This window comes from Ambystoma mexicanum, chromosome 8 (genome assembly GCF_040938575.1).
Source record: "Ambystoma mexicanum isolate Mex_15411 chromosome 8, UKY_AmexF1_1, whole genome shotgun sequence".
Classification (NCBI taxonomy): Eukaryota; Metazoa; Chordata; class Amphibia; order Caudata; family Ambystomatidae; genus Ambystoma; species Ambystoma mexicanum.
The window spans coordinates 1,438,944,902-1,438,972,822 of record NC_090929.1 but is presented as its reverse complement, the minus strand read 5'-3'; the positions used below and the strand labels follow the sequence as shown (position 1 = coordinate 1,438,972,822).

At 43.2% G+C, this 27,921-nt stretch overlaps 1 protein-coding gene across 1 annotated transcript in view; it reads right to left on the bottom strand.

Moving 5' to 3' along the window:
• Window positions 1–27,921, bottom strand: part of SLIT1 (slit guidance ligand 1) — a 1,063,959-nt gene that overhangs the window by 309,194 nt on the left and 726,844 nt on the right. The window contains exons 7-9 of the mRNA XM_069611588.1: window positions 24,616–24,687; window positions 14,807–14,878; window positions 13,345–13,508 (exon numbers count right to left, since the gene is read on the bottom strand). Coding sequence (XP_069467689.1) covers window positions 13,345–13,508; window positions 14,807–14,878; window positions 24,616–24,687 — 308 coding nt within the window. The remainder of the gene's footprint in view (window positions 1–13,344; window positions 13,509–14,806; window positions 14,879–24,615; window positions 24,688–27,921) is intronic.

Below are 27,921 nucleotides of genomic sequence, written 5' to 3'. Positions count from 1 at the left end.
AGCCAATGCGCTGGGGACAGAACTTTTCCCAGCGTGTCCACTCCCGAAATGGACAGAAAAGAAGGTAAGTGGGGTTGGGAGGGCGGGGAGGGAATTCTTTGCATTTGGGGGGGACACTTACTTCGATCCCCGGCGGGGGACGATGGCAGTCTCCAGCCGTGTGATGGTTTGGTAGCGGGGATTACCCCATTCTGAGCCTCTTTATTGGCTGAGTGCTGCCATACACCCCCCTCCTCCGCCGGGCAGGCAGGTTGTGGGCAGAGGGATTTCCGTTCGGGTTACGCCCCGGCGAGGGCCAATGAGCTTGCTGTAACAAGCACATTGACCCTCGCTGGGTACTAATAGTGGAAACAGCACCACTACAAGTACCGTGATGACACATACAAATCTACTAGTACTGGATGAACGTCGCACAGCTGACATGGAATGAGCTCTCAGCCAATGGTAGTCACTTATGTGTCCATGCGCTCTTTTGAATGGTTCCTGGTAAAGAGGAGATACATAAAATCAAAGAGCAATGAGAGGGTTAGACTATGCATAACTATATCAGGACCATAGAGTTTCCAACTGACTTGGCACTTGCAGTGTTGCATTTTCCTTTATGAGTGTGGGCCTACAGGTCCCAGCATGCACAGTACTGTTATTTAAAATGCCAGGTCGTTATAAAGGTGCACAGGATGATATCGGACTCATTGGGAAATCTAGTATTACACAGGCGCTATACATACAACAATTTCAAACATAAATTATGGAAAGACCTGCAAAATATGTGGAAACATACTTTACCGACATTTATATAGCATTTATTTCAGATAATATTGGATTTTTAGGTACTATATACTCTCTGTGATTTTAAAGCAAAAAATATTTAGAAGTAATTTTCTAAACTCTTCTGATGCAATACTAAACAGAATCTTTCTAACCCTACGAATATTCGATGATTTAGAATTAGTGGAACCCATGTCCCCGTTTACATGGAGCTGTAAATGATCTGCAGACACTTTAAATGCTACAATAGGCGTGTCTTCTGCAATTATTTCTTTTAAAGACTGGTGTTTCATTTCATTACCTCCCACTTGGTTGTTTTGGGAGACGCGCCACATCGTCTCAGTTCAACAGACGGCGGTAAACTCCAGAGAAGGCCAATTACTTCATCTGTTATGTCACATCTACGGTCCCTGTTGGCCAAAGGCACTTACTCATAAAATGTCGCTTTCGGTTCCATCGTATTGACTCTGGGTACCCAGGTGCCCGAATTAGGAGAGATTCTGACTTATTGTCTCTTACACGGCAAGTTGACCTCATCATCTTCCTCCCGCTCCCTACCCTCGGTTTCTGATCAACGGCAGGCACGGGTCTTTGCGATTGGCTGGAACGCTCATGGCTCGTCTACTGTACGGTGCATGGTTTCCATCATCAGGGTAGTCCCCTTTGTGTGATTTTGAAACTCATATAATGGAGGGGATCGAAGACACTGGAAGCAAAAAGTCGCACATGCACCGTGAGACCCATTGCATTATAAAGTAGCACATTTCATCACCATAGACTTAAACTAAGCCTCAATCATGCCCTTGAGAGACCGCTTCCTCGCATTAAAAGCGCAGCGGGGGTTGATAGCAACTGAGCCGTTATCAACCCGCTACTATGTTTTACTATTTGTAAACAATTCACCGTGCACACAACAGACTCTTTGCGTTGTGCTGGTTAGTGCCAGTTGTGATGAGAACTGGAGTGTGACTCAATGGCGTAAATTCATAAACATAAAAAGGGTTGCAGAAGTAACATCACAAGCTCCCTGGCCTCCAATGATATTACAGGAAGTGACATCACATTAACCTTGATAACAATGCCTGGCCCATTGTTTTTAAAACTGGTAGTGTGATCATGTTAATGAACAGCATTTGATAACAAGCACAAATACCCAGCCATTAAATCAAATACATGCTACAGACATACTTTAGAAAGATCTGCTGTCAGTTTGGTGAAATCACCAAGGCTGCAATGCAGTGTAGAGAGAATGAAAGCGGCACCATAATGACGCATTCAGCATGGGGACAAGTTCTCAGGAACCAGGCAAGAGGGTTCTATGTCCATTCATTGACAGTAGTTTTTTTTTTCGATGGATTTATTGCTGAAAAGAATCCATCGAAAAAACGGATTGAGTTTTTTAATAATAAATGTAGGGGGTCCCCCAAACTCCCCTTCCCCCATTACTATTAATGTCACCCCAATCCCCAACCCTGTTTAACCCCATAACCCCATATATATTTTGAAGAGTTTTTTTGATGGACGGTTTCAGTTACACATTAAGGGCCAGATGGGAACACATGGAGTGCGCATCTTTCGAGCTCACAGCCCCATGCTGAAGTCCTGAGCAACTGTCGTTCCCAGAACCTCCGGCTACACACATTCCGCATTCCATCCCCCCACCATTCTCACAGCAGCAGCTAGCTCACATGACATGCATTCACATACATGCAGGGTACCACACATAGGTGTGGTGTTTGTTAACCTTGCTACCCATACAAATGTGCCAGGCGAGGACGCAAACTCATCTTACACAGACCATCACAGTTCAGATGTTAATGACTTCTCTGCTACTACCTACCTGAACCAGACTTCAAAAAATGAACAGGTGCTGTAAGCTTTTTCAGTCCTATGCCAAACCAATGAGCCATCCAGCTATACATCCGTTATCAGTTTCTTCTACACCTGCATACCTAGTAGCGCCGGAAATGAGTAATCAAGCATTGCTCTGGAATAGCAAAATCGGACAAGCCACCACTCTCTGTTTAAAATAAGATAATGCAATCTCTTTTCTGTTGCTACTCGCCACTTTAGCAGGTGTCTTCACTTGCACTTAACCAATATTACGCAAAATATGTTATAACTACAAATGAAGGTGTTTATTCCTCCTGAGGGTTATTGACATTTTAATTTAAAAAAAACTTATAATTGCTGTTTCAGCATTTTAAAACATTTCTATAAATCAAAACGTTAACACCCATTGCATGAGAAACTATAGCATCATAATCGAAAGAACACAAAAATCAATCATTATCATGAACATTACATCACTAAACTAATAGCTTATCCATAAATATAAAAGGCTAAGGATGTCCGTGGCAATGGGCTGAAAGTACACACTTTCACCACCAGATGTCAGTGTATATCAACACCAGATGGCAGTGTGGCTGTAAGTAGAGACAAACACAGCCCAAGATATGGAGACATTAGCAATATGATTAAACTCAAGGATTAACGTTCATTCAGTGCATACAAGTTAAGCCATTCTAAAATAACTAAGTGTGCAGCTAAAAGAAAACACCCAGACCTTAAAATAAAAAAATAAAAACTGTCACCAAGTCAATGTTACAAACCTATTAAATTATTGATATTTTGGACCGTATTTTAAAGGGTCATGTTACAGAAATTTTTCATCCGTACAAGTGCAATTAGCCCTACTGCTAAAATGTTCATGGTGCAAAAAACATATTCTTTCAAAACATTTGTTAACAAGGGCACATTGTATACTAGTGCTATGGCTAGGGAAACTATTGTCCTGGTGAGAAGTGCATTGAAAGAATGTGCTTTTTTGCACTAGGACAATTCTTTCCTTAGTGCAAATTGCACTTGCATCAGTGCAGATTTGCTGTTATACTGCCCTTCTTATTTCTAATGTCACTGCCGGCTTTAGCCAGGCGTGTTCTCTATGATTTCCATTGGATCATCACATAAATTAGTAGACTGTCAAATAAAAGTTTATAATATATTCTTTATGTTCTGCCAGGTTTGTTGGACTCGGTCCACGTTTAAAGAGACTGTGCCTTCCATGAAGCTGGGAACTTATTTTAACAAAGTAATCATATAATTTGTAATGGGGTGATTTGCATAGCTATTATTGAATTTTAAAGGCAAGACCTAATCTGTTGCTCTTTAATTGCACTTTTCTTGAGAATAGTGCTTCCTCCCTTATTACATTTAGATGAATTGCTCATGCTTATTTCTTTATTATCACATTCTCTTTAACTGTTTTAATAGTTTTCCAGGCTACGGCAGGCTAGCAGAGCTATGAACAGTATTACTGACTACAGAATTTGGACGAATGAGATTGAAATTGTTTTTCAACCTTTTTAAAACTGAAATATTGCTGGTTCAAGGATTTAAAAGAAGCAAAAGAGGTGATGGCTGGAAAGGTTAGAATGAATCTGAACCTCTGGCACTGCTCTAAGAAATCCGTCGTACCATTTCTCTGTTGCCCGCCAAGCCATTACGAAAAGGGAAAAGACCATATGCAAATACGGCTTGGTCCTACCCTAAGAAGGGCAGTCCAGCACAAACTGCTTAGCCACATCTCTTCTGTACAAGACCACAAGCAACCACAGACATGTTTCGGCCTCACCGGGCGTCAACAGAGAGGTGTCAGGGTCGGATTGGCCCCTCGGCCTCTCTGACCCATGGCTGGGCCGAAATCGCCCCTGGGGAGTGGGAGCCGGTTTCTGCCCACACCTGGGCAGTTTTAAAAAAGAAATATATATATATATATATCGAATAAAAAACCTGTAACTGCTTTGCTTACCTTGCTTTGATGATTGATTTGCATGCATGATGTGTGCATCATAAATTATGATGCATGCATCATTCACATTCTGCTGCAGCATGCAAAGTTGAGGGGCCGGGGCCGGAGGCTGTCACTGTGCCGCCACTCCAGGGGGCATAGTGCCCCTGGAGTGGCTGTGCTGTTATATTAGTGATATTGTATTAGTGATAAATATTTATTAGTGATATTAGTGATAAACAACCAATTAGAATAAGCATCCATTTCGGACTATGGGCCTCATCACGAGTTTGGCGGTAACCCTTAAATCTGGCGGTAGTGCTATTACCGCCAGATTTAAGGGTCAGCCAAATCAGGGCTTCGGCGGATTTCTCCCCAGCTCTGAGCTGGGGGGAAATCCGCCGAAAATTCACGCTCATACCGCCGGCGGGAAATCCACCAGCGGTATGAGTGCGAAAATTCCCCATTGAGCTCAATGGGGAATGGGGCATTCCCGAATGGGCTCAGTGGGGAATGGGGAGTTCCAATAGCGCCAAACCCATCATCCGGCACTAATGGCGCCAGGGGGTTTGGCGGTAGGGCAGATAACGCCAGCGCTATCAGCGCCGGCGTTATCGCCCAACTCGTGATGAGGCCCTATGTATTTTGCCTTTCAAAAGTTGCAGTAATAGCATGTTTTTTTTTCTGCCATTGTCTCTGTTACGAACATCACAATACATTCCATATCGGTGTCCTCGTTCACTTGACAAAATCCTTGTGCCTAAAAGCTTCTGTGCAGTGTAGAAATATTTGACCATAGCACATCAAGTGGCACTTGATTTCATTGTGCCACAATGAATGCTTTGTTGTAATGTGGTCTATCTTTCCCATCTCCCTGGCATGCTGTTCAGGATGTTTGTTTGCATGTATGAGGTAACGAGTGCTCAGAGTATCCCCTGTGAGTGTGCTGCTTTCCCTATTTTGCCAACCTTCGAAGCCTGAAAGTAGATGCATGCAGGCTTGACATGCGGCCAACTTTGCACTAGACCTGCAGATGAACTTAACTGGTCTGCTGTTAAATCTCAGTTACCAGTTTAATGGTATCCACTACAGAATAATTGCTAATTGTACTATAGCTGATATGATAGCTCACTGGGTTGAGCGTTCGCTGCCGCGATGTGTGTGTGATTTGCAGGTTCGAATACCAGTAAGGCCATCTCAGCCTTTCATCCTTCTTAGGTCGATAAATGAGTACCAACACAGGTTGGGTGATATTGTATGCATATTTGTTCTATAAAAAAGAGCTTAGGGGTAAATGCTAGACATTAACATATTATCATTTGGACTTGGACGTCTGCTTGCATTCACAGTAATTTGATAATATGGATCTATGCACACATATATTAATGATAAATATGGTGATCCATTCTTGTATGAAATGTATGTCACATTAGTGAAATCATAACTATATTTTTCGTAGTGTACTTAGGAACAATGCTATTTGATGCCACTTCATGTTTTGTCAAAGGGTGAAAGGTCGTGTTTCATCGCTTCCCGGGATATCACTTTGGGGTGGGGTCACATGACATCACTTCCGGTAATGTCATCAGGGGTCAAGGGTCATGAGGCGAGGGGTGGCCCACTTTTAATTGGGTGTGCTGGCCTATTTTATGTCCCAGTCCGACCCTGTGAGGTGTAGATACGGTCTCTAGGCCCAGCAGGATCGGGACCCATGTCTGGGCATACCCGTCAAGTCTTTAATAGGCCAGCGGTAGGGACATGTTTCCCTTTATGACTTCCGGTATTCCATATATCTGCTTCCCTAAATAGGTTTCAGTGGTAGCTATTTTTAAACATGCTTCTGCAATAGATGCTATTTTTCATTGCTCTGTTTTGAAGTCATGATCCCAATTCAAACCATTCGCGAATATCAGGACCACGTGGCAAAAGTGTTTAATCCTTTCAAACTTTTTGTTCCGTTGAGGCAGCAACTGTTTTTACATTTTGATGTGGTAACATTCAGTGCTTTGCTTACTCCATCTTCATCATGGATGTGGTAATTAAAATGTAGTTGGCTCAGACATTGGGCATTCACTGTCACCCAAGTGGTGTCTGGGCAAAGGTGTAATTTCTGCATATTGAACGATACTGTCTTTTTTTGGGGGAAGAAGATAACAGACTGGAGTATGCCAGCCCACATGCGGCTTTGATCTAAATCGTGAACAGCTGGTATTTTGATATTGTCACAAAGGTAAGTCTTTGCCACAAAATAGAACGGGCGACACTGCCTAATATAGAGTCTGCGACTGACAGCGCAGAAAAATACTGTTGCCAAGTGTTACAATGTCATGAATGACATCAGCCTAACCGTGCTCACACTTGGCATATTCCTTTTTTTCACCATTTTCTCTGTTTAGCAAAGTAATTTGGTATGTATTTGGGTCCAGGGATGTCCGTGATACCATTACAAATGATGCTACAACTGTCCCGTAACCAAATATTACAACCCAGTTACGGTACAGAGATATGAGATCAATTTGGGAAAAATGTATTTCAGTTGATGAGGTATTTTCTTTAATTCTTATTTACTTTTTTCGTATAATGCAAACCATACAAGCACATGACTGCATTACAAAACAATAGAACATTACATATAAATAAGTTTTCATTTGTCTAAAAAAATAACATATTATCACAAGATTAAAATTAATTCGTTTTATTTAAAAAAAACATAGAAAATAATGTACTAGTAAAATACATGTGTGGTTACATTGACCTAGATGAAAACAAACCATAGCAACACACCATGATGTAACATGATTCCCCAAACCAGATGCCATGTTAGTGAATTCCTTTCACCCCTTATTGTGGGGCATGTAAAAATGACATGATCCATATCTTTAAATGATGTGCCATGAAATCTCCCAACCTCTCAACCCTTAACCAGATGAAGACCTGATCTGCAGCGAATGCTCTCTCTTCCTAAACTCTAGGGCACCAGGCCTCATAAGCAGCCTGACCCTGTCCTCCATGCACAACCATCTGTGTGCCATGCACGGCCAGAGTAGGCGGCTAAGGGACATACTTCGCAGTACTTCATACACATTGCTTAGGCAGAAACTTGGTCTCCCTTGTGTAATTGTTCAGCCTCCTTACACTTGGCGCCAGACGTGGGATGGGAAATTTTATACAATGGTCCCAATCTAGTGCCACCACTCAAATAGAGTCTTGAGAACCCATCGCAGCCGTCGGAGTAGAAAACTACACATTTGAGCCACACTAGACACTGCTGGCCTCAACCCCTTCACTGTGGCGCAAGGTACCATTTTGGTAGGAGGAACTATTAGGAGCAGATTTGAAGTTTAGTTACTCCTAGGAACATCCGGGAGGATAGCCCGAAAGTTCAACTTAGTGCTCCTTCATTTGGTGGATGTAAAAGCTGGTGTTGTTGATGGCTGATCAGAGAGGGCAGCTGTAACTCATACAGGCCAATGATGGGTGCGACAAATAGGTTATCCAGGTCAGGGAGCCCGTAGCCCAACTGGTATGTGAGGTGATCCTCAGCCCCGTGATACCGGTAGTAACATTTCTGGAACCCTTTGTAAGAAGCAGAGGTAGCTTTGGCTCCACCTCGGTGCCTCAGACCATTCCCATTATATACAATGCTTTTGGTACTGGTATTGGAGTATCTCAGGTGGCCTCTAACTTGATAATCTTCCCTGAAGACTCTGGTGTTATACAGGGTCTCAGGCAGGTATTGAAACACCTCCTCACCGGCTGAGGCACTGATGTGGAGCGAAAGCCACCTCTGTGACTGGTTTTTATGGTGTGCTCTTTGCCTTGCATTTGCCTGAGCTTCTTCGCAATAGCTGCCAATAGGTTGGCTACACCTCAGCCAAGGAAGTAGTCTCCCTATTTCCTGGGGAAGCAGTAACTAGCATGTCTGCTTATTTCTCAATTGTAATCCTCAATGGGTTCCTGCAGCCTCTTTCAAGCACCTGGGATGGTTGGTGTCTTTTCTTGCTGGCCTGGGATTCTTCCAGGCCAGCTTGCAACTCAGTTGGGCAGTCCAACTCCGGTTTGCTGTGTGGCCCCTTCTTGATTGGTTCCTTAACTGCACTATTTCATCCTTTCTCTCTCTGCTAATGGCCTTTTCATCCAAGGTTTTATCTACAATAATCAAAATATTTTACATGTTGTCCACCCTTCTATCTCTCCTGTCCCCTCTCTTCTTCTCCAAATCTCCCATCTTCTCTTCTCAGGCTCCCCTCTCTATCTGACTTTGCTCCCACTTCCTCTACCAAACCTCTACATATTATTTTCTTGGCCAACTCATCCTGTGCACCAATTGATCCCTTCACACCTCAAACTATTAATTACCTCTCACCTGTCACCTTCACCTACCTCTACAGCTTATTCAACATCTCTCACGTTACTGCTATCTTACCTCCCTGCTACAATACATCCACTGTTAAACCCCAACCCCAACGTAAAGAAAAATACTGCCACCCCCAATAATCCTTCATTCTGCATACCTGTCTCTTACCTACCCTACCACTCCAAAAAATTGTGTTTAAAAGCATAGTTAACTATATTGAGGTAGTAACCCCTCCAAACTGGTTTCCAACTCAAACATTCCACCGGGGCGGATCTCACCCATGTCTCCAACTTCTTAAACACTGCCCACCTCTTTCACCTCCATCCTCATTCTACTAGACTGTGCATTAGCCCTCGACACTATGGCTCATACCCCCTTCCTTCAAACTGTAACCTCTCTTGGCTTAAAAAAATCTCCCCTTGACTGAATCTCCTCCCATCTCTCTAACTGTGCCTTTTCCTTGTCATAGATCTCTAACACATCTACTAACACATGACTCCCAGTTAGGGGTGAACAAAATGTCCACCTGCAATGCAAAAAAAGGGCAGAATCCCCACTGGAATATGCTTCCACCCGTTCTGCAAAATCAGAATTACGGTTCCACTGCCACTGAAATTTCACCTGTTTCGCACAGAGCGTGTTGTTTGGTTCTCATGTTAGTTTCCTGTAGCGTGACGAGAAACTTTCGCACAAGTCTTTTATTTTTTTCGATCCATGCTAATTTCGTACAGTGAGTCAAGAAACTTTGTGCAGGTTTTTCCAAACCGTGCTAGTTTCATGCAGTGCCATGAGAAACTTGTGATAGGTTCGTGCAGCGTCACGAGAAACGTTGTGTGGGTCTTTTTTCGATTAGTACTAGTTTTGTGCAACGGCACGCAAAACTTTGTGTGGGTCTTTTCCATGGTAGTTTTGTGCAGTTGCACAAGAAACTTCACACAGTTTTACAGAGTATGTGCTAGTTTTGCGCATCGACACGAGAATCTTTGCACTGGCTTATTTTTGATCCGTACTAGTATTAGTACAACAGTGCGAGAAAATGTGTGCCACTCTTTTCAATTTGTGCTAGGTTCACACAGTGGCACGAGAAACTTTGAGCTGCTCCTTTTGATATGCAGTGATGGTGTAACAGCAGATTGCAGCGCAATGGGTTGAAATCTTACAGATTTCGCTTCAAGAGCTGGTTGAATTGAATTTAACAATTTCGCCAAGCCCTTCTCCCAGTGGACGTTCCCCAGGGATCAGATGTAGTCCCACGCCTCTTTATCCTTTACAACTGCTCCATGGGCGACCTTATTTTTTCTTTTGGCTTTAACTATCATCTCTTTGCAGATGATACCCAGATATTCTTCTCTTTACCCTCCTTTGCCCTTGCAATACCTGATTGCAAAACCAATGGACTAACTGCCATCAGCCATTGAATGGCTCCACTATGCCTCAATGTCAATAAATATCTGAGCAAGGAATCATCTTTATTCCTGCCTTCAACATCAACTCCACTCTCTGTTATCTTATTTCCTTTCACCCAGATCTCCTCACATCTCATCCGTGGCTTGCAACTTTGTGGCTCTCTTTGATAGCAACCTGAAACTCTTCCAATTCATCGTAGCCACCATCACCTTAGTCAGACCTAACCTCCATAACATCAGAGAAATATGCAAACATTTCACCCACCACTATCCAAAATCTGTAATATCTATCTACTCTACTGCTCAGAAAACATGACTATTGCACAGGCATAACCTTTGATCTTCCCCTCTACTATTTTGCTTTTCACAACAAAGTTCCCAACTTTGTTCTAACCAGAGGCATCACACTGAATGTCTCTCTTTAAACCCCTCCTCAGCGTTTTTGAATACTTCCAATCTTGCCCCTCACTAATTTGCTGACTGTATTCCTCTACACTCCCCTGCCGGAATCTTCACTTAAGGTCCTCTGCAGCCTTTCTGGCTCCCTCACCTCTTGTGTCACCTGCCCTTTTTGCTCCACTGCAGTGCTCTCCACAGACAACAAAGCCTTTTCATCCATGTAACTCTTTAAAACAAGACTGCAAGGTCACCAGCAACCACCGAAAGGAGGCTCCGCTAACACTGCACCCACACATATTCACCCAGGGGACCACCTAACACAATTTTCTGACCGGCATCTTTCAGGAACATCCACATGTAAGTTACCATCATCTTATTACTGACCCTCCACACTTTTATGTTTGCTTATGTCATGTACTCCTTCAAGTAAATATCTTTGCTTTGTTCCAGCTTTGTCAAATGTGACCCATTAGTGAAGAGCGCACAATAAGTTAGCAGGACCCAAATCAAATTTGCTAGCCGAACACTTTTTTCTTTGCCTAAGCACCAGTTTTGCTGTACTTACATAGGTAGATTGTTCAAAATCTTTGTCTGACAGATTCTGCATATGTTATGTTATGTTTTGTGAAGTTATACCACACACTATATTACTTTTGCCTGCAAAATTATTTTTTTGATATGATTGCACATAAAACTTTCTTAAATAATGATCCCAACACTGGGTTGGGATCAACACGAACTAAGGCATGGGTTAATTTAACTCTTGCTGCAATAATATTAGCTTGTATCGAAGTTATCCCAGTTCAAGTTTGGCCATATAACCAATGCACACGAGTGCACAACCATAACACCCTTTCCATCTACAGACCTTCGATTTGCCAAAAGAAACATCTCTTTCAATGCAGGTAATTTGGATATTTATTTGCCCATTCTGAAACCCAGACAGGTTTTACTATTTGGCGTGAGAGGGCAATAGATTGTGCAGATTTGGTTACACTTTTTTACTTATCCACATTAATTAATTGATTGCACTGTGGGCCTGGCTCCCACAGGTTTTTGTTTTTTAAACCAGAATTAAAGACTAAGGGACAAAGACGTTGGAGGTGCCAACAACGTGTTAAATCCATTAGTGGAAATCCATATTATAATAGTCCGGTTCCAAAATACACATATGTCAGTGGCAGAGTGAACTTTTGTTTCACTTTCAGATGTGCTTCATCAGGACTAAGGCCGGATGAACTTCCCCCAAATCGATGTATATGCGTAAATTATACATAAATTAAGGTTTTATTGCCCCCTTGGAATGCCTGTAGTCTTTATTGTTCTACAATGTGGTGTGCCAAAGAGCCTAACGATAGTTAAACACATATCCCATTAGTCTGATAATATTTTGATAAATATGCTTGCTATCCAGGGCTCAAGAGTATTTTGTGATATTCATGTTATATTATTATAGCAATAACACTGGATCCGGCGGGCAGGATCGGGTGGTAACAGACTGGGCCCCAAGTTGTAGTCCGAGGGCCTTAACGATGGGCCGGGCACAATTTCCACTTGATCTGGCGGCCCGAATTGAAAACCTGGGGTGCTAATAACAAGAACACCTGATCTAAGCCGTACGGATCAAGTCTTATTGCTATTAGGACCCCGGGTTTTCAATTCGGAAACCTAGGGTGCTACCAGCAATGTATTTTGTTTGAATGAACAGGACAAATACTTACCTAACATGGCTGCCATGGAGCTGGAAGAAGGGGGATCCATACAACACCCCTCTTCCATTTCCATGGCGGGCAGCAATGACATGGAGTGACAGAGGCAGGAATCAGGTAAATTGGGGGTGGTGGGAAGGGTTTCATAGAACCAAGGGGAAGGGAAAGGAGGGTGGGGGGATGATGACAGGGCAGAGAAGCAGCCATCAGGTTGCACCGGAATGCGGAGTGAGATTGTGGAATTCAGCATGCAATCCGAGCAACCTGATTGGTTGGCTCTCTCATCACAGGTGCTAATTTAGGTTATATGTGTTTTTATTTCAAACTGCAGATTTTCTGATGATTCACGTAAGAATATTTGGTGAGAGGCAAAGCAAGGCATTAGTCCATGGAGCTCATTTGAGCCCCCATCGCACATTCGACCAAGCATTCATGTCTTTAATGACTTCTGTGTGTTTCGCTTGAACACAGGAGGTGAAATTGACATTCCCCTTGGACTACAGTTGGTCATTTTATTAGCGAACTCTTCTGGAACGTTTCCGGCGTAATGCCAACATTTCAACTGGATTGGGGAAAGTGACAAGATCTTTGTTACAAAACCTCAAAATAGCCGTTTATTTAGGGATTAAAATGCTGTAAGCATTTGTTTGCATTAGCTGTCAACATTCCGGTTTAACGTTTTTTTAACATTCTATTACACTGCTATTTATAATCCTTAATTTATTTATTTCATTTCGTAGACACTGCATGGAATCTGACAAATGAAAAACAAGTTATCCTGGCTGTGCCATATTTTCTCCAGACTGCAGTTTCTGCCATCCGGGACACTGCATAGCGTAAGGCATCACCACCCATAGCAGTGAAAACTTGAGATAGCAAAACCTTGTCCCCAACAAAACCAGACATCATGCTCACCTGAGCAACTGAATTCGTTCTTCTGAATCTCTGCAACATTGAGGCCGCGGAGAGCGAGTGGCCCAGTGCACTGGGTGAAGAGTCCAATGGTTGGCCTCTGACGGAGCCACTGGGATAGCCAGGACAGGTGGCAATCGCAAAACAGGTGGTTGGAATGCAGGCGACTGAAAAGAAAGGGGCAAAAAAAATCAATTTCATAGGTTCAAGTATCCCCGGGAGCAGGAGTGCAAGGGCACCAGCGCTGAGGATGCGGGTTCAATGCCAGAAAACAGAATAGGTTTTGTGGGAAAAGAGCACAAAGGAAATGGACCAGAGTTGTGATCTGGGTGGACATTTTAGAGACCAATATCTCTATATAGGTTTGGGGGAATTTCTGGAGACATTATCAGATCTTGAGTTTTTTCTATTTGGCCTTCAATGGTAACTATGAAAGGGAAAGATACAATGAAAAAAACATACAATGCCGCCTACCGCATGAGTAACCTTTCTAAGCCAATCAGATGCCTCTTTCTGTGGATTGAACACTTAATATGCGACTGAATGACAACAATAGAGAGTTTGGTGATTGCAGCAGCTGCACTGCGGCTCGTGCCTCTACATCTGTATCTGAGTGATTACCAGCGCTGTTTCTTCTGATTGCTGAAGCCCCCTCTCGTGCTCCTGTCAGCCCCTGTCTTGCTCATCGGAGCCTGGTCTCCGTCAGAGGCTGCAATGCTCTTCTCCGGGAACAAAGAGCTCAGAGGTGGTACTTTTCCCTGCCCTCAACAATTATTCCAAGCTACTGAGCGGAGAGCTGAAGGGCACAAGACTTGGGAGCCACATGCTCGTCAGCGCTTACCACATTTGAAATAATTGCAAAAATTGGTTGGAGACGTTGTCGTCGACGGAACAATGGTCCCTTGGCTAAAAGGAATACCCTGGGCATTGATTCCTTCTAAGCTCATTGTCATGTACCATAGTATAGCAGATGATTATATTGCCTGGAGCACATATTGTCACTTCCGACTGCTACGCTTGGATACGGGGCGCTCAATATTTTAACCACACAGCTCCCATATCTGGTGCTTCCCTTTTCCATGTATGGAAACGTTTATGGATCTTTGAAGTTTCTTCGACTTTAACTTGCGGAATCACATTTTGCAGCATTTTTGTAATAGTTTTTTTGCCGCAAAATGTGGGGGGACGCTCCCTCAAATACCCTCTGTTCTATATACCTCACCCCACCCACCATCTATCTTTGATGTCGTAAATAAAGGTTACTACATGGAGCAAAAAGTAATTAAACCAGCTTGTTGGTCGAACAAAGTGGCAATATGCTGTTTTCACTCCTTTGTGTCATCACAACCCTGACTTCAGTGTCACAATCAATCTAGCACATTACTCATGGTTGCCTGCGGCAATGTCTCCACCTCTGGCCCCGCACTGCGTCCCTTTCCCGCAAGAACCAAGCTGATGTACTCACAAGGTGCGGAGCTTGGGCATGTGGTTGAAGCTGGAGACAGGGATGGAGCTGATGTTGTTATTGTTCAGAGTTCTAGAGGAAAGAAGACAGTCTTCATCAGTTGTGACATACAAGAATCTGCTGCATTGGAATCGGGTGCATGTGTGTAAGATTAAAACATGTTCCGCACACCGCTTCATTAATGCAGCCAACATGCTCTAGAGTAACCCCATCCTAAGAGAATGCACACAACAATCCATTCTAATCTACAGCATAGAGTATTTAGGAAGAATGTGTTAACTTCACATGACGTTCTCACCATTATGTTACTATTAGTATGAGCGATCCATTGGCTATATCTACATAACACACGCACTACTGAGCTAAGTCTGTTAGGCGGGAGCGAACGAAAAAAACAGTAAAGCACTAATGGGGAATATTTTTCAAACAGAAGCTACTTTAACAGCTGTTTGAGGTTTCAGTAGTTTCTTTAATTCGATGGTTTTAATCAAGTTGGCTGTATTTATTTATTCGGATTTATTTAAAGCGCACGTCAGCCCGGGGGCATCGTGGCGCTGTATCCCAGGGGAGTCTGAACTCAAGAAACGAATCCCCCAGGTGGACATTTTGAAAGATCGGTTTTCTAGAAGGGCTTTGTCTGAGCACCTGGGCATGTGCAGAATACCTCCGTACTGTGCCTCTGAGATCATTGGGAGTGGAGGGTACCCATTAGGGTCTTATGTTTAAGATACTTATTTCTTGTGAAATTCTGTTTCCTACCAGCAGCCTCTGTACACTCCTTAAAATTCAGACGTATCTTTTATCAACTCCCTCAATGCCATGCTGAGCCAGCAGAAGCCATTTATTAAGGGAGATGGGCAACTCTGTATTAACAGTACTGTAAATGGTCATGGCACCCATTAACAGTGGCCCATCCTCTTAGGAGGTGAGAACTTTGAAGCGTAAATTGCATTAAATGCACCAAAAAGAACAGTACTATAACTACAACATTCAATATTATAAATAACTCATATCACATTTAGTAGCAATGACCAGCAGAAATGTCATGCATATAGCGGAAACGAGGTTTGGGCCATGGGCATGGGGGCGTGACTGTAAACTTTTCACCAAACCACTTGGACAGCGCTCCTTCAGCACTAACCAACGCGGGTTTCGATGTCCACACAGCTTCCTCTTGCAGACGGCAAGTCTCACACAAGCAAATGGAAACACACAGGACGAGCAGTGCGTCCAGCCCAACAGCGGTGCACTTACACATGCACTTCCCAGGATGCACATTCCTGCCGACCATTGGACTCAATTGAGAGTAGCACATCACCATGGGGAAAAAGTTCATTCACTTTTCAAAGTGTTTTAGAGACAATCACTTATCCAGTTAGGAAAAAAGCACATTTTTGTTAACTTAAAGAATATGGTGCAGACTTACAATTTAACCTACAGAACATTAGGTCAGAACAAAAGCTAGGACCCCCTGGAGAGGGCCAAAATAATGTATGTCATTCTTTTGCTCGCATACCATAGTACTTCAATAGCAGGTAGAGCAAATGATTAATTTAACAATACATTCCCACAATGGAGAGGATACATTGTACAATGCGGTGTGTCGGCTCCACGTGCTCCATGTTGGAGGGTGCAAATCCGTGTCAGAGCACTCAAGAGCCACGTTTTTTACCTATATGGAAACCCCAAAAAAATATATAATTAAAAAAAAAATGGTAACCTTTTGTTTTCGGTCCTATTGACTCAATCCTATTGCATTCTAACCTTTTGTATTCGAACCTTTAACCGGACACCCATCAGGGGTTGTAGTTCTCTTGTTGCCACCATAGTGGCCACCCTGCACTGCGGCCTGTCTGATTGGATATTAGATACTGTGCTCATGCCTGGATTTCCAGAGCTTGGTCTGTGGTGAGAAGAGGGGGTGGGTTGAGAGGAATTTGGAGAAAGCAGCAGAAGGAAGTGCTCACTTGCAGGTAGATAAGGCAAGGCAGTGAGCTTGGGTGGATGTGCGTTTGCTTAAGGTTAGGTGCATTTGAACTCAACTTCACTAGCTGGCGCAAGAGCATGGGTGTAGGAAATGGGGGGTGGCAGAGGGGACAAATCCCCCCCACAATTGTAAGCAGGGTGGATATAATGCCATTCATTCCCCTCACAATCAGAAGCGAGGTGAGGGAAAGTGGGGGTTTTATTTTCCCCAAGTGAAGTGATGAAGCAACAGGGCAGTGTTATGTAAAATCAGTGCTGGACTGTAAGCAAACATCCAGGCCTGGCTGGGAGGTTTGCTCATTGTCCTACTGGCTGCAGCAGGCTGCCTGGTGCATAGCACATCATTACTTTCTGCCCGGCGTCGCGCGCATGCATATTTGAGGGTCGATGCACACATATATTGTGTAAAGTGGCATCTATGTTCCACACAAGGGGGTGTAGAAAGGAGTAGGGAGGGTGCATGCATGGTGTGTGTGGTGCTAGTTTTGTTTATGGTGGGGAATTATGCATACAATGTGAGCAGCGGGGTGGCATGGGTGGTGAACACAAGGCATCTGCATAGCTAGAGAGGCATAATGTCTGTATAGAATTGTAGGTAAAGTGCAGGTACATTGTGGCAGGTATTGTATATATTTGGTGTCTGCATAAATGAAGATATATGGCTGGTAAGATAGCTCAGAGGGTTGCACACTTGCTGCTGAAATCTGTGTGGGATCTGCAGGTCACAGGCTGGAATCCCTGCGAGGTCAACTCAGTCTTTCATCCTTCCGAGATGGATCGATGAGTACCAACTTCGGTTGGGTGATAGAAATTGCATGTAAATGATCAGCGTGCAGCGCTTTGACAAAAGCGATATATAAATAAAAAAAATATCTTGTATTGTGAGCAGAGTAGGGATGGGGCATTTGATTTGTGCATCGTCGTAGGTATGATGCACAGATGTCAAGTGTACACATATCAATATGGTGGACTATGTGTGCAAAGAGTGGTAGTTGGGTATTAGGCACATAAGGTATACACACAAAGGGGTAGACAAGATTCACACTTTAATTGAAGAGCAGCTGATGTGCTGAACATAATGTGTGCAGAGAGCATAGTATATTGCATGCACGCTGCTTGAAGAGCAATTGGTGTGCTGCCCACATAGTGCATATAGAGACTTGTTGGTGTGCTACACACTTTGTGTGGGGAATCGTAGCTATGGTGCACATGATTGATCAGCAAGCTCTATTTACCAATCCCATAGGGCCTGCAGAGGTGAGCACTGTTCGCAATAAGGAGTAGGAATTGTGCACATGGTGTTTGTAGAGCAGTGGGTATAATGCATACATGGTTTGTGCTGTGAAATAGGTACTTGCACCCGATGTAGATAGCACATATGATACAGCGTGTGTAGAGCTGTAGTTGTGCATGAAGGGGGGTGTAAATCAGTTGATGTGTTGTACCAGTGTGTGCAGAGCTATAAGCTTTATGAACACGTGTGTGAAAAGCAGTTGGTATGGTGCACACATTGTGTGTGCAGACATTTTGGAATTGTGCACGCACAATGTGTGAAGAGTCGAAATATGGCATGCTTATGGTACGTGCAGATTGAATGGTTATGCAGTGCCCACACTGTGTGTGTACATGGAAAAGAATAATGAACAAATGCCAGAACTAAGTACCAGTGAACTGGGCAACCGTAACACCTGTTCTTTTGTAGAGCTGCGAAGGCCTCTGCACTCGGCTTTCCATGCCAATGGTATGAATATGGGTTGATTTGCATTTCTAGCAAAGACCCCAAGGGGCCTCCTACCCCCCTCGCCCCCAGATCGTATGGGTCTCCTAAGCCCCTGCACGAGAGGAAGTGCAGAAAATGTGCATTCTAGGGCTTCAACACCAATATCCCCCGAGGTGCATTATTCCTTGCCGATTCAGCACCATCAGTGTTGGCTGTTTGTGTGATGGCCTTGGAATGTACTCAGCCAGTATAATTTACTTTGGTTGTGCTCAGGTTTCCTGGCTCTGCTCAGCAGTGATAGATCCTAGTATTGCCAAAGTATATGTGGTCTACGCATCGAAGTGTGAGAAGGATGAATGCCCGGGGCTGAGTGAGCTAGAGGAAGAGGGAAAGTGGCTTGTCCAATCTGAGTGCCACACAACCATGGAAACTTCCTGTGTTGGACGTCCTGTGCATACATTTGCAGCCCTGAAGTGAAGGTGGGGCTCCGCGTGTAAGTTCCCTGATTTGCAAGTTCCCAGTTGAGACCCTCATCCCCCAAGTATGTCACCCTCCAGGTACTGTAGTTAATTCTCAGCTTTCAAAGTGGCAGCATGAGGAACTCTGAATGAGTCCCCAAGGATCAAATCCAGAGTTGCACATTACCCTGCAGTTTAAGAAGCTAAACCTGACTGTGTCAGAGGAGAGAAAGTTCGCAGTTCTTGTAAATCTGTATTGATGCATTTAGACAATAGCAATCAGCAGAAGAGAACATTAGCTATGAAAAGTGGCCAATAAACAGAATTCACATCACGTGATGGAAAGGTTCATGTTGAGAGAGGACATCTAATTACATTTCTTTTCACCCCAGCTTTTATATGTATTTGCATTAGGAGGCGTGGTCGGGAAACCGTGGACCGACGCATTCATTATTTAAAAAATGCATTCTAAAGCATACGAAACAGTTGTGTATGCAACATGCAGGTTTGTGAGGCGTGGGGGTCACAACACAAAATGATTATAATAATGTGTTTACACCATCACTCGAATAATAATAATAATAATAATAATAATAATAATAATAATAATAATAATAACAACAATGGTAATAATACATAATAATACTACTACTACTAATAATAGGCGTAGTGATAATAATAATAATACTAATAATAATAACAATAATAATGTTTTGGCTTGCATTACAAATTGCCACAAAGGAGATAACTTGCTTCTTCTTTCACTATTTGTAAATGTTATGAAGATTTATGCAGATTTATGCAGTAATAACTAGTCAAATGAAATAATTACATTACTAAAAATAAATTCCCAAATGTCCATTGGGACATGCATACAATTGTTTTGTTCTAGCGGGTATTTATAAAAAATGCCATACCCGTACATATAGTCAATCAATCACATTCAAATGTTTCAACTGTAGTAGGTTTGGCAACCAAAACCAGAGGTACACTTTTTAATGAACACATTGGTTGGGTCACTTTCTAGAGGTGAAGCCCAATTTCTGCTCATATGCTGCTTGCATGCTAATTAATCATGCCTAGCAGTAAGTATGCACCAGAGGATTTAGATATGGCTATGGTTAAGTTCAATTAATCACGCAATGGCTGGAAGACCCTTTGGGATACAAACCACCAACCCTTCAGTAAATCTGAATTTCATGGCAGAACATTAAATAGAGTTCCTAAAATTTCAAAACTGCTTGGAGATTTCTTGTAGCAGATGGAAATCCATCTCGGGCGCTCACTAGGACAAGCTGAGGCACGCCATTGCAGCTAAATGTGTCAAGAATGAGGTTCAACAAGAGCATCAGTCAGTTTGCAAATCAACACAAACTCATAATATATCTCCACAGGCCTCAGTTTTGCCGAATTCAGGAGAAACAGGAAATAGATTGCATAACACTATTAAGTGTGCCCATTCTTCATGAGGAATGAGTTGCTACAACTCCTAGACAATATAGTCCTGCGATCCCCATCCTAATTTTTTATTTTATATAATTGAAACTTTTATACAGTGCTAGCTCTACACAGAGACTATCATAGCCCCTTACAAAGTTTAAAGGCAGGAGGTGAAAAAGAAGTTGCAATGTTTTCAGAAAAGGATAGGAATATTAGGATTGACAACAGATAGCAGGAGAGGGTTACAAGACATTTGGTCGAAAAAAATTGGTCGACCAGACAAATGGTCGAACCAATTTGGTCGAAAAACAAATGGTCGAATTTTTTTTATTTTTTATTTTCACCCCCTTTTTTTTGGGGGGGGTCCCCCCATATCCCCCTTTTTTTCTAAACCCCCCTTTTTTTAAAAAACAAAAACCCAAAAAATATATATATAAATAAAAAAAAATTCGACCATTTGGTTTTCGACCAAATGTCTTTCGACCAGTTTTCAGTCGACCAAATGTCTGGACACCCAGGAGAGTTGGTCTGGCTGGATTCAGTGCGGTGGAAAGATATTTGTTTTAACGTGTTTGCGGAAGGTAATGATGCAAGGTTTGGTACATATGTGGGGTGGGAGGTTAATCCAGTTTCTTGGTGCCCAGTGGGTACAGCCTTTTCTTGTGAAGGTTGGATTGCAGAGGGAAATGTGTATGAAATGTTGGCTGTCTACTATGTGTTTGTGTGGATGATGGTTTGAAGCTTGTTGTGAATGTATGAAAGAATTTTGAGGTGGATAGACTTGTATATGATGCATAGTCCTTTGAAAGCAATTCTCTGGGTATGGGTAGCAAGCGGAGCTGGGAGAGAGCTGAGCTGATGTGTGACTGTTTGGGTAGTTGTAACATGAGTCTTGCGGCTGTTTTCTGTATGACATGCTGGTGGGCTAGGGTGTTATTGGGTATTCCAGTGAGTATTGCATTTTCATAGTCAAGCTTGGAGAGAACTAGTGCTCGAATTGCGGTACGAAACTCATCAATGTGAATAATGTGTCTTATCTTGTTTAGGAGATGTAGCTATGCATTGCATGTTTTGGTGACAGCAGCTATGTGCTGAGTGAGGGATAGTTGGGGGTCCATGGGGAATCCTAAAGACTTCACTGATGTGGAGAGGTATATGTATGGGTTGTCAGTGGTGAGCTCTTTGATTCTGGAAGTGAGGTTAAGTTTGTGCATGGGGGTTGGGCAGATGAAGAAATATTCCATTTTGGATGGGTTGAGTTTTAGAAAATGGGTGGCCATCCAGGTGGTGAGGGTGCAGAGACAGATTCTGAGGGTGTGATATTTGGAAATATATTTACACACAGTCTGCAGTGAAAGTGTATGTTGTGGTTGCTAAGAGTGTGTCTGGGGATTCAACAAATAGTTTTAAGAGGAGGGTAGACAGGGAAGATCCTTGTGGCACCTCATATTCGACTGGAGTGGGATTAGATCAGCAGGGGAGCACGGAGATGAAGTGTTGCCTATAGGTGACAAAGAGGTCAACCATTCGAGAACAGTGCCTCTAAGTTTCATCCTGTGTTAAAAGATGTTTAGGGAGATTGGTGTGATAAATGTTGTCGAAAGCTGTGGATAGGTCATGGACTGTAAGCAGGGCTGGGTGTTCTTTATTAGTGATGTTGTGAAGATCATCCAGGGGGTGTGGAGTTGCAGTCTTAGGGCTGTGGCTTGGGCAGAAACCTCATTGAAAGGGGTTGAGGAGGTTGTTTGTGGTGATGTGCTGTTCGAGCTGACTAGGGACAAAACATTTCAACATTTCATGATTCTGGCGAGGTATGGCAGAATCTTGATGGGCAGTAGTTTGGTAGGCAGTGTGGGGTTGAGGGATGGTTTCTTGAGGTGGAGGGAGATTTATACTGTTTTCAAGGTAGAGGGGGTGATGCCTGTGAGAGACAGCAGTTAATGATGATGACCCAGTGTGGAGCCAGGGTGTGATGCAGTGAGATATGGCCTGGGGTGGGCATGTGTCATCCAGGAAGTGTGCTTGTTTTGTTTTGGCTGTGTGGGTGATGGGAATGAGCTGTGGTTGTTTGTAGTGAATTCAGAGCATTCAGTGTGGAATCTGGGATTATGTATCGGGGTGGTATATTAGGTAGATGAATGAGATATGTGGGTGCCATGGAGGCGGGAAACAGAGAAGGTTTCAAAGGCTACGCATGGTGGGAGACTGGGGTTGTTGAGCGTGAGTCTGTCTTTGTATATGATTGCAATGCCGTCACCTGATTTGTGTGGCTGGTCCTTGTGGTGCATGAGGGGGCGTTGGGGTAGCATGTTACGGATAATGGGTGTCTGGCTGTGTCTGAGCCATGTCTCTTTGAGGAAGGGCAAGTCAAGGGTGCGTGGTGATGAGATCGTGGATTTAATGAGAATGTGCATGTACACAGTGGCAGCTGCATAGTATGCAATTGTATGTAACTTTATTTGTCTGTGGTATTTGACTCTGTAAATCACATCACCTGACTTAAGCACTCCAAAGATGTTTTTGGTATTGTGAGTTGGGGCCTTGAATGGATAGGTAGTTTCCTCAAAGATAGGGAGTTTCAAGCAAAGTCATTGCTTTCCTCTTTTGAGCCTCTGTCTTGCCTTGTGGGACGCCCAAAGGCACCATCCTCTCACCTCGGCTTTCTAAAGCCTACCTCAACCTACTCACAGACCTCGGATTACTACTCTTCATCCTTCCATAACTATGTGGATGGTACGCAGATTTCTTTCAATCTGGGAAACCTGCTTAAACATTTCAATATCTGCCTGTCGGGCAAAGATAAAAGTTGATTGAAAATGATGATTGAGAATTGCTTGTGCTTCAACCCCTCACAAACAGAGGTTATTTTCGTTGGTTCTCACATCCCCTCTGACTTGCTTTTTGCTTAGCTAACCACCCAGGGCGCAGCTGCCACCCTTGTTTCAGCTGCAAAAAACCTGGGCATGATTTTTGCTGGATTGCTTTCCCTTGCCCCCTAAATACAAAATATTGCAAGGAAATCACATGTCCACCTGCACTTGTTGAAACGTATTCTGCGTCTGCTAAATATGACACACGCCATCAAGTTGACATCTAGGCCTTCCTAAAGGTTTGATGCATCAACAGCCAGTCATTCTAAACAAGGTTGTTGGGCTGACATACCCAGGAGATCACATCACTCCAGCTCTTCGTTACTTGGACTGGCTTCCTGCCAAAAGACAAATTGATTTAAAAACCTTAAGACCCATTCATGGCGCCCACCGATTAGCAGGTCCGAGGTATCTGCAACAGAATATTGTGAAGTACTGCCATCCAGAGCCTATGGTTTGGCTGACTCCTTCTCCCTCACATTAGCCCACTCCAAGGAAAAAGAAGCCTGTTGGAAGGCAGGTGAATTCTTCAGGGGCTTCCTTCTGCAGTGACCTGGCTACTTATTTAAAAGCCCTGGACAACCCTCTCGCCTAGTTAAACTCGCCTTTGACACGTGAGGAGCGTGTGACACGGGCCACACAAACTCTGAAAGTTGTAGGCCACCAGATCATTGAGGTCTCCACTTTTGTGGATTGTTGTACAACGTGTACATTGTGCCTATCCACGTGGCTGTTGCAGTTATCCCCCCAGACCCTTTCCTCTTGCTTTTAACTGCACTTGAAGGTTCCATGGCTATTAAGGGTCAGTACACCATTCTCTCCTTACCTTTCCCCCCTTTTCACTATGGGTGCTACAAAGCAACGTGTCTGCGGCTGGTACCTTCTAAAACAATCATTAATACAATTAAAAATTGCTATATTTAGACTAATTTACTTTTTTTTAAACAGGCCCTAGTTGTGGAGCTACTTGCTGCCATATTGGTAAAGTTGAGATGTTCTCGGTGAGGAATTGTCCCCCAAAGTAATTCCCGAGCAGCACATCCTGAAAGGATCCCACCAAGGGACGCACCCTACCATTAGAAGAAATGCTGTAGGGTGGTCTGAAGCAGTCTCCTGGTGGCATGAAGTAGGATCTTTGCTAGGCAGCACTGACACTTTTCAAATGTCAGAATATGTGTGTATTAATTCATGGCTTCGACAGATGGCTCCATTACTCGGGTTCTTATATATGAAAGTATCTTCCCACTACTGGATAGGTGATGGGTGGGCAGACATTCCACTGTAATTTATAATGAGACCCTTGACGCTGGAGACCCTTGCCCACGTGATACTTACAGCACCTCGAGGCCCCTCAGAGCACGAAAGGCACCATCTTCAATGCAGCTGATCTGGTTCTTGTCTAGCTGACTGCAATTAACAGAAAGAGGAAGAACAGTTTAACACAGGTCCACCATTAGCACCAACCAACAGAACATGTACATGCCATGGGATGACTGTTCAAGTATGTATTATAACACACAGGAAGTAACATTCTTCTTTTGTTCCCAAAGGAATACATGGAAAGGATCATGACATTTTCTTTCTTGCAAAAATAAAAGCTAGGAGCTATTCTTAACATTTACTTAAATATCTTCACACTGTGGTTTTGCCTAATTCGAAAGCTCCTCTCAGACAAACATTCAAGATCAAACAAAAACAAAGTTGAATTAGATGAACGCAATGGAAAGAGGTAGTCATGTGACCAGCACTGAAAACCAGGAATAAACATACTCCCGACAAACATACAAAGAAACAACCAGCACACACAATGCAAAGAGAAGCAGGCTTGCATGGTATTGAGCATCTTGCAGCCATATGAGCTGCAGTGACATCTTCAACTGAGGGTTGCTTATTCATGTTAAATTACTGAAACATAGGTTGTCTTTCTTGAAGGGGGAGTTTAACCACCAGTCTTATGACTAGGGGTGCACCGAAGTTCGGCTTCGAGTAAGTATTTGGCCGAATTCCAGCTGAAAAAAAGCGATTTGCCTCTTGCCGAATACTTTGTCATTCTCATTTGAATACAATGCAACAAGAACGCAAAGGCAAATATAGACTTCAGTTTGCAAAACTGAATAGAATTAGACCAGACACTTAGCCACAAGACCAGACAAATCGCTACCAGAGAGCTGTAAAATATCTTCTATTGTAATCTCTTCTTTAGGGCATGTTTTGTTACATATTCTTAGACCTGAAATGTGGTCACCTTTCATGCTCAGCCAGCAACAATACAGGAACATCTTTTCTTTTGGCAACTGTTTTTATGCAATGTGCACTTTCTTCAGTTGGAAAAGACAAACTGAAAGAAATGTGCATATTTCACTTTAGGATACATTCAGTTCCTGTCATGCCACCTCCGATTGCATACGTCATAGTTTTCTTTTTTATGGACTTTAGTCCTGAGTTTAACATTATCTGATATTTTAACAGGAATGATATGGTGCATATGTTTGTGTATTGGCGAGAAGGAGTGGTGAGGATAAGTGAAAAGTGAGCAGCATTTGTTCCTATGTGCCATGCCCATGGAGAAACATTAAGAATTTACTCGGTTATGTCAGGCAGAGTAATATGCCCCCACCTAACAGGCCTCTCAGAGGAATTTATGTTGGGTAATCTCTCCAGTTCCAAAGTGGACCAGTGTGTGACAGCGGGTAAAGATAGGTGTGAGGACTGTGTAAGAGACAGTCAGAGAGCTATGCTCTGTTGGTGGAATTTGTAGGATGTAGAGTTGAGAGAGCCAGAGAATTCCTGAGATGGGCCAAGTCGGGGCCGAGGCTTGGAGTCCGGCGTGGCTCCAAGTGGCAAACACGGGCTGAACCGTCAAAATTAGCATGTAAGTCTTGGAACCAAAGACACCAGCTGGCATTCTGCCGGCATACACTGTAAGCCCCCATTACTGTCATTCTGCCTCCTCAACGCCCCCACACACTTCCTACGTGGGTCCTGTGAACCCCTTACACAAATACCATACATTCCACCTCCCACCCTAACACAAATCCCCTACCTGGAATAATGCTTGCCCATCCCTACTAAACATAAATCCCTGCATGGCCTGCCACCTTCCCAGACCACTCAAGAGAGACAACACCCTACACCTACTCAGCGTAATCAGACAATGAAGGTTAAATCTGCATTTTTTCTGGCTTTTATACTTAAAATAAAGATGCTGCATGGATTACAATGAAGAGAAATACAAGTATAGAATCCATTTAAAATGGTGCTTTATTTTTTTTATTGTGTATTTTCAAGTTTGGAACATGATTTATTAATTAAAGCAGCTATTCGGCTTCATATTCGGCTTTGGCCGAATAGTTCACAAACTATTCGGTATTCGGCCGAATACTAAATATGCTATTTGGCACAGCCCTACTTATGACATCTTGATTTATTCCGTGAAGTGTCTAGGACCACCACTCACATTGCAATGCTAACCCCCTTGTTGACTATTTCTGCATGTGCATGTTCAAACTTGTAAACTTGTTAAAAATATGCCCAGATGATGGTTGTGTCAAATATTGGTATAAGGCGATTGCATTTATATGCAGAAATAGCCAGTTTATTACTGTACACAAAAATACAAATGTAAATATTTGGTAAATAAATGTTCTTTTACCTATACAGGTTGCCAAGAAAATGGCTGGTTTCCTCTGAGCATTGTAAAGCAAGCGTAGTTCAAGGAATGCTCTCATTGATTATATGGTACATTTTGTGGCAGTGGTCAATTTCTCATTGTTCAGCTTGAACATACCTGCACATCTATTTATCTATGTTTATAAAAGTGAACATTTGTGTGTTTGTGGCTGGGTTTGTGGCTTTGACGAAGCATTGTTCCTCATACAATTCCAAACCATTTCACCAATCTGCACCAAATTCTGCATAGGTACCTGTTAGTACCCTACACACATTACTGGCTACATAACATGGGTGCACCCAACCCGTTTCCCCGGATTTCAGCACAAGTCAAAATGTGTTTCTGGGTTTGTAGCTTGGCAAAGCGTTGTTCCTCATACAATTCCACACCATTCCACCAATCTGCACCAAATGTTGCATAGTTCCATGTTAGGACTCTCCAGACATTCCTGGCTACTTGACATTTGGACACTCTACCCTGTGGATTCTAGCAAAACTCTAAATTTGTTTGTGGTTTTGTGGCCTGGCAAAGCATTGTTCCTTACACAATTCTACACTGTTTCACCAATCTGCACCCAATTTAGCATAGTTACCCGTTAGTACCCTCCACACATTACTGGCTACATGACATGTGTGCACCCAACCCATTTCCCCGGTATCAGCACAAGCCAAAATGTGTTTCTGGGTTTGTAGCTTGGCAAAGCATTGTTCCTCATACAATTCCACATTGTTTCACCAATCTCCACCAAATGTTGCATGGTTACCTGTTAGGACCCTCCGGACAGTACTGGCTACATAACATTTTGACACCCCACCCCTTTTCCTAGATTTCAGCACCTTCACACACGAGACAGTTGCCTGAAATCGGTGAAACATCAGTGAGGTCATAGAAGGACAGGTCTTCAACTGTAGAATGCGTGGTTTCTGGAACATTTGCACCACAATGCATCGCAAAGAACAGCACCATGCCAG